At 44.4% G+C, this 13,302-nt stretch overlaps 1 protein-coding gene across 1 annotated transcript in view; it reads left to right on the top strand.

Annotated features, from left to right (window-relative positions):
* The first annotated feature begins 1,764 nt into the window (after positions 1 to 1,764).
* Positions 1,765 to 13,302, top strand: part of LOC144775382 (histo-blood group ABO system transferase 2-like) — a 35,221-nt gene continuing 23,683 nt past the window's right edge. Inside the window, exons 1-3 of the mRNA XM_078659226.1 lie at positions 1,765 to 1,983; positions 2,291 to 2,335; positions 2,427 to 2,564. Of these exons, the coding sequence (XP_078515352.1) occupies positions 1,895 to 1,983; positions 2,291 to 2,335; positions 2,427 to 2,564 (272 nt within the window). The 5' untranslated portion in view covers positions 1,765 to 1,894. The remainder of the gene's footprint in view (positions 1,984 to 2,290; positions 2,336 to 2,426; positions 2,565 to 13,302) is intronic.

Genomic DNA, 13,302 nt, shown 5'->3' with positions numbered 1-13,302 from the left:
CAGGTGTTGAGTATTTTCATTTTCTGTGTGTAGTTATCGAGTGTTTTTATCTTTAGTCAGTTCTACAAATTCAGAGAAAAACACTAAGGGGCATATTTACAAGGGAAGTGGCGGAATGAAGCGTTAGCCTTCCTGGCTTAACGCATCACTCTGCCACTTCGAGAAATGCAGGGCTACACCATATTTACAAGAATATGGTGCATCCTACACTTAGTAGCCTAGCGTCAACGCAAGAACCCTGGCACCATAGTGCAAGGGTGTCTATGTGAAGAGAAAGATTGTTTATGTGCAGGAAGTTCCCCTTCCTTCACATAAACAAACTTTAAATGCCTTTTTGTAACTTCTATGTGTGCAGCACACATAGAAGTTGCAAAACTGCATTTAAAAAAAATAAGGGTTTATGTGCAGGAAGGGGAGGCCTTCCTGTACATAAACAATCAATGGCGTTTTGCTGTTTAGATATGTGCTGCACAATGCAGCACACATGAAAACGAGGAGAAATGAAACATTACTCCTCGTTGCTCCAGGGTAAGACAAGGTTTTCCCTGGTCTTAATTCTGGCGATGCCTCCTATTTACGCTGCCCTTGTAAATAGGGCACACAATTGTGGGGGCAGTGTAAGAATCAATGGGTCAACACCCATTGCCCTCCCCTTTCACGCTAAACCTAGCATGAAAGGGGGGCTTATTTACGAGGCGGCGTTAGGCCCCCTTAAGTGGTTTAACACTGCCTTCTAAATAAGGCGAAGCCCCTATCACCACAGGAACGTCCTAAAAAGTGACGTTCCCGTGGCGATAGGGGCTTAGAAATATGCATCAGGGTGTGCTTGAGGACCTGCACTTTCACGTTTTCCAGTTTCTGCACGAGCATTCACATCCCAACATGCTTCCAGCTGAACAATTAGAAGAGACTGGACCACCATCTCTAGGCATGGATCAAAGGAGGAAAAGATATGTCTGGGTGACTGTGTGGGAGACTAGTGTGTACTTTCAGATCCTGTGCGCTAGTACCAGAGAAAGGATCTCTGAAATACAGAGCTCTCAAGTTTCCCAGACCCATAAGGGATTAGCTCATCCGGTTTATGCTTTGCAATCCGGGACTTGCAGTCTTCTTTTTCCATTAAAAAACACAAGAATACAAGTCTCAGAATGCAAAAAAAACAACTACTCCTGCACAGACCTGGTAAAGTTGAGCTTTTAAAAGGTTCATCCAAACTCTCTAATGTCGTTCCTCATTCGATAACACCCCTCGGGAATGTCTTTATAAGCTATCCAATCAAGAGAGGCCCTTAGACAGAAGTTCTCCGAGGATGGCTAGCTTTGAAGCCGAGGAGACACATTCTGATGTAACACTGACGTAAGACCCAGTCGTCAAAACACCAAAATGGACTGCAGGTACTTACTTTCCGGCTACTCACTGGCCCAATTCACGCTAGTCGCTCTCGGCCAATCCGCATTCATTATTTATGAATGATTGATGTCATTCAAATTGCATGAAAGAAACATTCCTGGTCTTTTCTCTTTATCTAAGACAATTTGTTAAAAGGCGAGCCTGGTGTAGAAGGAAGGTACCACCGACACAGCCTTAGTGGAGCCCGCACACAACACTACATTTAAACCAGCACAGTGCCTCGTGCACTGCAGTGGTGCACTACACTAAACGTACTTTGGAACTTTCAGCCGGGCGGCGCACCTGATAGGATGCTGGTTTCGCTCCAACGGTGACGTCACAAGCGCCTAGTTCTGAATCCAGGGTGATGCTGTGTGAAGTCCAGGGCCAGGAGGGAGTAAGGTCCATGGAGCATTGATCATGGGAGAGCGAGAGGCTGGCTCCGGACAGTGAGCTTGGACACCTGGGCACCGCAGGCCTGCTCCTTTTGCGCCGGTGTCTCAGGATGAGGTCGCTGTCGTCGGGGGTTGCCCGGCAACGCAGGAGGATGCTAGGCCTGCTGCTTTTCTGGCTTGTCGCTTCTTTGATTGCTTGGTAAGTCAATTTCATTACAAGTACTAAGACTCGATCGAGTAACGAGTGCGATCGTCGCAGGATCTACTCTCCCCTGATTGCGTGGGCCAGAGGTTGGTGAGAAAGATTTTTGGGAGCTCCAGTCGCAAGAAATAACCTTTAGTAACAAGTAATGTGCCTTTTCTTTGCGTTATGGCCAACATCCATTTTTTAAAGATAGTATTAATTTCCCCTTGATAGTGATGAAATAAATGTGGGGAAAGAGGTGTTGAGTATTTAACCCTTTGAGTTAAAATGATTTATTTCTTATTGTCTTTTTGATTGACAGGAATGTGTTAATGCTGATCTCCCAAATGGTGAATAGAGTGAACTGGTAAGTCTGTGACCTTCTTTCTTTCCTGTGAAGCGACGAGGGACTGACAACACGTGTAACTGTATGTGTTTGTTCTCCTCACTCTCGCCAGCCATGCCAACACCACATGGGCCCTCCAAATCATGGAACTACTGCAGCAGCCGAAAGTATGTGCTGTCGACGGACCCCCGCTGACGGAAGTATTGGCGCACTGCGAGATCGCCATGGACCTACATTCTCAGGAGATCAGGTCAGCTTTGCCAGTGAGCATCTTCGATGAGGACTTATCCATTTTATTTTGAAGATACTTCCACTCTGAATGTTGGTGACGACTGGAACTGCTTCTCATCTTTTGAATAACTAAATCAAAACACAATTAAAGAGGGATATAAAATACTAGGGGCTAGTTGTACGACCATTTTTGCATGTGCAAACGAGTTTGCGAACCCGTTTGCGCATGCAAAAATAGCATGTGAAATGTACAAACCCTATTTTGCGAGTCGCAAAATAGGGTTTCGCAAGCCGCTATTAGGAAGTGGCGTAAAACACTCACAAATTAACCCCCCTCCTCAAGAGGGTGGTAATGCACTCGCAAAAGAGAAGGGGTCCCCCCAGGGAACCCCGACCCCTTCCCCTTTGCAAATGCAGGGGGAAATATTTTTTAACTGCAGGCAGTGGTCCCAAGGACCACTGCTTGCCCTTAAAAAATGAAACAAAAACTTTTCATTTTTTTTCATTTTAAATGCATCCCGTTTTCCCTTAAGGAAAACGGGCTGCATTAAAAAAAACTGCTTTATTTAAAAGCAGTCCCGGACATGGTGGCCTGCTGAGCCCAGTAGGCCACCATACCTGAGATGGCCTGCCATTCCCAATGGGGTCGCAAATTGCGAGAGGCTCAATAATATTCATGAGCCTCTCAATTTGCGACCCCATTAAGAATCACTAACAGTGTGTTACACACTGTTGTACATCCAAAATAGCTCCTTTCAAATTGAGAGTCGCAAATACTCTCAATTTGCGAGGCGCTATTTTGGGCGTCATACATCTGGCCCCTAGATACTTACTGCCTGATTCATCAAGCCGAAATCGGCTCGCAAAGGGCCAGATTCTGAGAATCTGGCCCTTTGCGAGCGCTATTTTTGCATTTGGGATTCATCATCCCAAATGCAAAAATCGGTAATAGCGATTTCGCTATTTTGCGAGGAATTACATTTAAGGAATCTCTATTTGAGATTCCTTAAATGCAATTCATCATCCATTTAAAAATTGCAAATTCGCAATTTCAGCCCGCTATTTACAGCGAGGTCAAACCTCGTGGTAAATAGCGAAAACTTAGAAAAATGCTTTTAAAAGCATTTTTCTAAGTTGCATGTTGCACACACACATGTCCTTTGGACATGTGTGTGCGCAACACCTGTTTCAATTTGCATTTAAGGGGTGCTACTGGGTGTCCTTTGGACACCCCTGGCACCCTTTAAATCGCTATCTTATTTGCGATTAGCTAATTGCTAATCGCAAATAAGGAATACTCCCCATTCATTCCTATGGGCCTCTTGGCCCATAGGAATGAATGGGGAGTTATTCCTTATTTGCGATTAGCAACTTGCTAATCGCAAATAAGGAATGTGTAGGAATCGCATTTCTTCATGCAATTTCTACATGAATCCCGTTTTGCAAGTCCTTAATAGCGATTCCTTATGAATCGCTATTAAGGGGCTCGCAAATCGGGAGAATGATGAATCAGGCTGTTAATCATTAAGGGCTTCTATCAGAATTATGTGTATCTATAAATGGTTAACCTAATTTATGTGAAATTCTTTTACACCAATTAGTTGAACTCTTTGTAATGTGCCTGTGATCTCGACTAATGTGGAAAACGTCATGTTTCGCTGCATATCTGTTGCTAATGTCCTTGTGTCTACTTTTCAGAACAGATACAGTTGCTTCTAGGTGGCAGCTTGGCCAATGCGCCTTACGACCATCATATAACTATTCTGAAATCCACATTTTTAGGCGTTGATCATTCTCTAACTCCAGTCACGCACTATGACTGGCAACAAAAACGTGTCCAACCTCTGAGTATCTGTGATCTATGACACTTTCAATGCCAAATAACTTTTTAAAAAGTGATTTAAACAGCATGCATACGACCACGAACCAAACATGTATTGGACAAATTGAATTTTATAGGTACTTGCATGGTGTGGTGATCGATCAAATAGCTTGGTGGAGGACACTTCTGCAGCACTGATCTCTGTGTAACCTGCAGGCCCTATTGTGGTGAGGCGAGGGCATATTGCACAGCCCAGACTTCATTTTCGACAACATGAACTTGAAATATGGAGAAACATGCTTCACCGTATGGCTACGGGGCCCGCCTACAACCACAGTGTAATGGAATGGAATTAACTAGACCAGAACTATGCTTTATTCCTACCAGGGTGATCCTCTGATCATTCACAAATTAAAAGCACAATATTATTTTCATTGCATGGGCATAAAATAGCAAACAAGAGGGGGAAGGCCCCCTTAGAGTCAGTATGCTGTAGATAATAGGACCCTCTGTGGGCTGGTTAAATAGATGGTTGATATCCATCACCGGCTTACTGGTTCTAACACTGCTGCATGAGCTAGTTAGCTCACACCACTCAGCAATTTTGTTCCCTGTGTACATGACCACTACTCCGGTTTAAACCCTAGAGGTTAACATTATCCATGAAAACAGACATCAGAGAGGATTGGCTATCATTGAACACACAATATAAAATACAACTCCTAAAAGAGGAAATGCGTAAGAAATTATTCAAAGCAGCTGGTTGAACTGATCAAGAACGAAAGTTAGAAATCAACAGGCCAAACGCGGCAATTGATCCAGCTGATCAGTAGCACTATAAACATATGAGAAAGTAAATATTATCATACATTGTATAAATGTTTTTTTAATTATTTTTAATGCATCGTTAAGTAGCGGCAAAAAAAGAATGTTCAGGTGAAACACGCATACATATATGTCCAGCAATAAATACACTAATGCCACATAGTATTCAGGCACCTATATATCCATGTCGAAGCAGGTCAACGCCATCTCCTCCTCCTGCTACAACACCCTCCGCATGCTTCGCATGATCTACAAGTGGATCCCGACCGAAACAAGAAGAACAGTGACCCAAGCCCTCGTCAGCAGCAGGCTAGACCACGGCAACACACTCTACACAGGAATCCCGGCCAAACACCTGCAACGACTACAACGCATTCAGAACGCCTCAGCCCGACTGATCCTCAACGTCCCCCGCCACAGCCACATTTCCCCCCACCTCAGAGACCTGCACTGGCTCCCCATCAACAAGAGGATCACCTTCAAACTCCTCACCCACGCACACAGAGCACTCCACAACACCGGACCAACATACCTGAACGACAGACTCAACTTCTACAGCCCCGCCCGCCAGCTCCGCTCCGCCAGCCTCACCCTTGCCGCCATCCTGCTCATCCAACAAACGACCTCCGGTGGCAGATCGTTCTCCTACCTCGCTGCAAAAACCTGGAACACCCTCCCCACCCATCTACGCCAGACACAGGAACTGCTCCCCTTCAGAAGGATCCTCAAGACCTGGCTCTTCGAGCAGTAGCAGCAACCCCACCCCTCCCCCTCAGCGCCTGGAGACCCTCATGGGTAAGTAGCGCGCTTTACAAATTCACTGATTGATTGATTGATTGCTACTCTGCTCAAAGGTAAAATAGCATCCAAAAGTTTCTATAATTGTTATCAAGGTGGCACTTGGTTATGTCCAAAACAGGATGAGGAGAAGGCGTCAACATTTCAGTCTCTGTGTTAATGTATAAGTAAGAAACTGTGGCACCATCACCAGCATCCAGAACTCCTGGATGCTGGTGACGTTTCCATGGTTACCGCTTTACCTAGATTCAGTCTCATGAGGATAAGTTACTTACCTGTAATCCTAGTTCTCTTCCAGGGGTATCCTCATCAAAGTCATAGCACTGAATATTCCCATCCATGTGTGGGAACCCCGGAAATAATATAAAAATTATATATGGAAATCACATATATCTAGCTCCACATATATGTATGCACATATATCATTTTTTCTCACACCAATGCAGCCCCAAAAAGGCGGCTAAACAATGTAATTACCCATATAGAGACTGTATTTGCAAGCATATAAAAACACATTAGGTCAAATAGCACTTGTACTCTGTGTTTTAATGAGCAAAACACTCCTATATCATGAAAACTGCAAATAAACTAGACATTGTTAGCCTACAGGCTGCATTGTAAAGCAACAGCATAGAAAATGAAATCATTTTCAACAAAAAACTGGCACCGTGCCTTTAAGGCAGCCATGACCCCTGGCTTCCCATCATGCCTTAGGGGTGACAGTTAGGTCAGTTGTTCTTTGCATAACCTTGAAAGTCAGGGCTCGACAAAATCCATAAACACTTTGACATCATCTCATTTGCCTGGGGAGGCGGGTGGGTTGCTTATGACTTTGATGAGGATACCCCTGGAAGAGAACTAGGATTACAGGTAAGTAACGTATCCTTCTCTTCCAGGGGATCCTCCTCAATAGTCATAAGCACTGAATAGAATAGCAAGCCCATCAACCACCTGCAGGTAAATGAGAAAACATGACCCAACCAAATATTGTAACAGCCGAAATTAGCCGTTAAACAGATTCCGCAAGGAGGCCTGGCCTATTTGGGTATCTGCTCTAGTGTCTGAATCTAGACAGTAGTGTCTGGTAAATGTATGGACGGACCTCCAGGTCGCCGCCTTACAAATCTCAGACATGGGCACTTTATGAAGAAAAGCTGTAGTAGCCGCTTTTCCTCTTGTGGAATGTCCTTTGGGAGAAAACCCCAGGGTCTTCGGCACCAATTGGTAAGCAAGTTTGATACATGAAACAATCCACCTTGAGATGGACTGTTTCGAAGCTGCATAACCAGATATAATTGACCCATATTTGAGAAACAGTTGATCAGATTTTCTTATAGATTTGGACCGACCTAGATAGAATTTTAAAACCCTTTTCAGGTCCAAAGTATGCAAGACCCTCTCAGCTGGAGTGGAGGGATTGGGAAAAAAGGTGGGTAGAGAGATGGTCTGGTTCACATGAAAATCTTTTTTTATCAACACAAAGGAGGAACCCTACTATTTAGCAATAGGGACAGGGTAAGTAAGTGCAAAAAGTTAGAAAGTGTCCCTCAAAGAACAATTCTTAGAGTTATCTCTTTACAGGGGAAGATGAAATTGAGATCATCAATTGATTTATGGCAGTTCAGACAGTTTTCACAAGCAGATGCAATCAATCACAAGTCACAACAGCAACTCATTATTAACTAAAAGTAAGAGTTACTCTGAAGATAAAAACATGAGCAGATTTTATTATATTGTTTCATACATTTGATTCAGAGTAGCTGGATTAAAATTTCACATGTATACATCTATTTCAAGATTCACAACACACAAATGTTCAGTGCAATATTAACAAACAAAGGTTGAAAACCAGTCACAGTAAAATTACAAATAAAAATCAAATTAAAAAACAAGAAAACATTCGTCGACACAGCGTTTCGGTGTTTTTCTTACTATGTACACCTTCTTCAGGACTGTTTTCTACAAGAAACAATATTTACCAATCAATATCAACAACCATTTTTAGTGACCACATGTTTATTTACATCTGCAAGTGAAACAATTTTATTGTCTGACTCCCCATAAACTGACATTTTTGGACTTTTAAAATAAGTTGTGTGATTTTAATATCATCTGTATATTTAGGCAAACCTTGTCCTATTCAATATTTATGCTTTTTATCCATAATCTGCCCAACATGAAGCAGTAGTCTGTTAGTAAAATGACAGCAGACATCTTCCATGGAACCCAGAGACTTATCATTATTTGTTAAATTGGGCATCAGTGCAACAAAACATTATCTTAACATACCTCTGTGAGTACAAAGTTGAATGTTGATACCAACTTCTCTATGTCAAAAACTAGAAAGGGCAATTCTTTTTAACATTGAATTTTGGCTATGAAATTATTTTCTCCGTCCACTGTTGAATGACCTACAGATAGGAGAAATAGTGTATATATTTGTCAATCATTACATGTGGTAATTAATTACCCAGCTTTTTATATCTTAAAAAACCTACCCTATAGTGGGGAAAGTTTCAACAATTGGACGTCCGTCTGTTGGTGCCACTGTGGTATTTAGGAATGTACAAAGCACTGGGGGTGAATAAAATACTTTGTTTTACTGTTTCGTAATCAAAAAAGAGAGACAATACGCAACGATCATAGTTGGAAAAGCAGCGCTCCACGTTGACTTGCCTTCAAGGAGAAATAGGCCGGACAGAAATAATCATCTGCCGACAATTCGCTGAGGATGGCGACTGGACTCCTTCTCTCTCCCTCACTTTATGATTTTCATTCTGAAACAGAGTATGACAGACCTTTCGATTATGCAAAAAGGGGCATATCTGTTTGTATTCTTGAGAATTTTTCTTTACGTTCCATCTTGTTTACATTCAATCTATCTTGCTCATCTCATGTTAGTCTAATATCAATGTGCCAACAAAGTATTCAATCATTTTTGCGCTATCATTTTTGCCCATGTTATTTTGCAAAATGATAGAAAACATTGACTATGATTAAGTTTCTTCAAACTATGCTACCCCTTAATATGGGGGATATCACTTCATTTAACCATAGGAAGTACCGGTTAAGTGACGCATCGCTTTGGGCGGTGTCTGCTGGCGGGACGCTTTTTTGAAGAAGTAATTTATTTGAGTATCGCCATCATTGTTTGAAATACAATAATCGTGCCTCTATTACTAGTCATCTAAAACATACATATTGACCGTATGGCTAAGTACTATAGTATGGAGGATACGAAATAATAGGAAGGATACCAGGTAGAATAAGATGTCGAGGATACCAATTGACATGAAAGGTATCGGTATGCTTCAAGTCTACTAAATGGCGCCAACGCTGAGATATACTCTGAGACGCTATTTACTAAAGACGCAAAAGCTTTTCCGCGTTCCACTTCTTAAACCTAGCGTAAAAGACCGAGAAAGCTTCTACGCCTTAGCCACCGCCTTAGGAAGAAAAGAGGGAGGTGCCCTCAACACCGCCCTATTTAAATGGAAAACTATATATGGCTCTTTAGAACAGAGAGCTTGAATCTCGCTCACCCTGTGAGCTGACGTGATTGCTACCAAAAAAGCAGCCTGCCAAGAAACATGCTGCAAGGTTGCTTTGTGAATGGGTTCGAAAGGAGGACCCATCAATTTCGATAGCACCAGGTTCAACTCCCAGGGGGGTGACGGAGGTCGTACCGGAGGGTAGACCTTCTTCAAGCCCTGCAGAAAATCTTTCACAGCTTGTAATTGGAAAAAAGAAGGTTGAGAAGGTGAGCGTCTGTAAGCTGTTATAGCTGCTAAATGCATCTTAATTGAATTAAATTTCAACCCTGCTTTAGCCAGATACAATAGGTAAGGGAAAATGACCTCTTCCTGACCCTTGATAGGATGACAATTGTTCTGCATACACCACATGTAGAAACGCTTCCACTTGCATGCATAGGAATGCCTTGTGGAAGGACGTCTTGTTTCTTTCAAAATTGACATGCAGTCCTGCGGCAGTCCTAGGTGGCCGTATTGTATGACCTCAGGAACTATGCTGCCAAGTTCAGTGACAGAAGGTTGGGATGATGAACCCTCCCGTTCATCTTGGATAGCAGGTCCGGCCTGCACGGCAGCTTCCTGTGAGGACACTGTCAGATGTAGAAGGTCCGTGTACCACCACTGCCTCGGCCAGTCTTGGGCAATGAGAATCATCTTTGTGTACGAGTGAGCTAACTTGTTCACCACCTTCGGGATCAGCGGAAGGGGTGGAAAGGCGTACACAAATTCCCCTGACCAGTCTATCAAAAGGGCATTCCCTTTCGATCCTGGTTGGTAGAACCTTGAGGTGAAGTCTCGACATTTGGTGTTTTCGTGGTCCGCGAAGAGATCTATGGTGGGACGACCCCATGACTGGAAGATATTTTCGACTTCCTCTTCGCTGAGAACTCAGTCTTCTCTGTCTTCGAAATGCCGGCTTAGAGCGTCCGCTCTCACGTTCTGTTCTCCTGGTAGATGGACTGCTGTGACTGACAGATTCTGAGCCAGGAGCCAATGCCACAGATTTTGTGCCTCAAGGTAAAGGGTGCGTGAGTGTGTTCCTCCCTTTTTGTTCAAGTAGTACATTGTTGTGGTGTTGTCCTTTTGTACTAACACTGATGTTGCTTGAATCGAGGGCAGGAAAGCTTTGAGGGCTAGATGGACTGCCCTCAGCTCCAACATGTTGATGTGGTAGGATCGCTCTTTGGGAGACCACAGCCCTCGCATCTGGAGATGACCCATGTGTGCCCCCCAGCCTTGTAGAGAGGCATCTGTGATCAGCGTCTGAGCAGGTGGAGGTTGATTAAATGGAATTCCAACTTGCATATTTCGTCTTTTCATCCACCAAGGTATGGACTCTCGAGCTGTGTTTGACAAAGTTATCTTGTCGTCCCAGCAAGCTGACTGCTGGTCCCACTTGTGCTCCAGATCCTGCTGGAGAGGACGCATCCGTAGTCTGGCATTGGGGACCAGAAAGATGCAGGATACTATCGACCCTAGCAGGGAGGCAATCCTTCGCACCGTTAGATCCTTGTTGCTCAGAACCAGTTGGCACTTCTCAATGATGGAACACTGTCTCTCCTCTGAAGGAAACACTTTTCCTGCCTCGGAGTCTAGCAGAGCTCCTAGCAAATGTATTTTCTGTGTCGGCTGTGGAGTTGACTTGTTGAAATTCACATGTAGACCCAACCGGTATTAGATAGATCGATGCAGCTCATAAAGTGGTTCCTTACACTGTCTGGGGAAGGACCCTTCAACAGCCAGTCATCCAAATATGGGTACATGAAGACACCCCTGCGGCGCAGAGCGGCTGCCACCACCGCAATGCACTTCGGGAACACTCTTAGGGCTGACTTCAACCCGAATGGGAGGACTTTGAACTGGTAATGAGAGGTCCCGGAACCACAGGAATTGCCTGTGACTGTGAGTGATCGGGACATGGAAGTATGCATCTTGTAGGTCCAGTGAACACATCCAATCCCCCTGCCTGAGATGTGGATATATTTGATGATGCGCCAACATGCAAAACTTTTCTTTTTTGACATAAAGATTGAGTGTCCGCAAGTCCAGAATGGGTCTGTACTGTGCTTTCTGGCCCTTTTTCTTGACCAGGAAGTATCTTGAATAAACTCCTTTCCCTCTTTGAGATTTTGGTACCCTTTCAATGGCTGATTTTTTGAGAAGGGTGGCCACCTCTTTTTGCAGCAGTTTTAACTGATAACCCAATGTTGGCATTGGAGGGATAGAGGGAGGTCGATGTTAAAAACAAAGAGAGTAACCATCTGAAGCATAGCTAACACCCAGCAATCTTTTGTAATGGCACGCCACTCTTCTATATGATTTGCGATGCTTCTCCCACTGGAGTGGTCAACAGCGCTGGGGGAAGGAAAAACTCATGGTTTGGATTGCGTCTTGTTGGAGTTGTTGCCTTTACGCTGATTTCCTCCACGTCTTGCGGAGCGCCTGCCTCTGTACCGTGATTTTTGTTGCCCCTGTTGGTCTTGATTCTTCTGCCACTGAGGGGTTTGAACCCTCTGTTGGGAAGATCGCTTGTTGTAGGGGGCGGAATCTTTTATGGAACTCTTTTTTTCTTTTCTAGGCCAACGGCCTTTAGTGTGTCCAGTTCCGTTTTCATATGCTGCATTTCTTCGTCAGTGTGTGAATTGAATAAAGATGACTCAGAGAAAGGCAGGTTCATGATACAAGACTGCACTTCTGGCTTTAGCACGGTAAGACGTAACCATGATGACCTCCTTGCGCATACCCCATGAGCATATCCATGCGCCGAAAGGGTAGCTCCATCAGCTGCAGTGCTAATGATTTGATTGGAAACCTGGCTGCCCTCCGTAAGGATTTCCTCAAAATCCCTACGATCCTCTTGAGGAAGTTTCTCAACGAAGCGTTGTAGAGAATCCCACAGAGATCTATTGTAGCGATTCAGGAGCGCTTCCGCATTGGATACCTTCAGCAAGGAGGCTGAGGTGCCGCATACCCTCCGTCCCCAGGAGTCGTGTCTGGTGGTACAGCGGAGGAAGATGTCACAGCATGGGTCTTTTTCGCCGCCGCAATTATTACTGAATACGGGGGAGGGTCAGCTCTAAGGAAGAGTAGATCCTCCTCTGGCGAACTATATTTTTTGAGAATCCCCGCTAGAACGGATTTGATTGTCGCTGTTTTGAGGAATACGTCCATGACTGGTTCTATGATACCCGGAACCAAGGGAAGCAGAGGTTTGGCCGCTGCCTTGTGATGCAGAAAATCACTGAAGACTTGCTCTGGCGAGCTGGCATGGGAATCCCCAGCTTAAGTGCCCCTCTGCCTAAAATGTCTTGAAAAGTGAAGATGTCGTCCTCTGGAGAGATTCTCGATGGTGGACTGTCGGTCAGTGTTGGAGAATAGTCTCTATGTGAGTGAGTAGAAGACAAAGAAGAAGTAGGAGATCTGCGCTCTTTTCTTCTGCTCCTTGATCTGGATCACCGTCTGCTTGAGCGCACCGGGGGGCGCGTTCCCTCTCTGGGCCTGGAAGGGGGTCGATCCCGATCCGCTTGCTGGGTTAACCGAGCTGCTGTATCTTTGTCCAGAGTCCAGTGATGTAATGGCCTGTACCATTTAGGTGACAACCTGATGGAAGGCTACTTCTGTCTTTCTCTCCTCTCAGGGGAACGTGCTGGAGGAGATGGGTTCACCTCTTCATGCAGTGACCTTGCTGGTGAATGTCCTGACACTTCACTGTCAGAAGACGAGATTACAACCTCCGGGGACCTAGATGTTGATCCACGGTGAGAGTTATGAGAGCCTGA

Source organism: Lissotriton helveticus, chromosome 1_1 (genome assembly GCF_964261635.1).
Source record: "Lissotriton helveticus chromosome 1_1, aLisHel1.1, whole genome shotgun sequence".
NCBI classification, from domain to species: domain Eukaryota; kingdom Metazoa; phylum Chordata; class Amphibia; order Caudata; family Salamandridae; genus Lissotriton; species Lissotriton helveticus.
The sequence above is the reverse complement of the archived record's forward strand: the minus strand, read 5'-3'. Positions and strand labels throughout refer to the sequence as shown.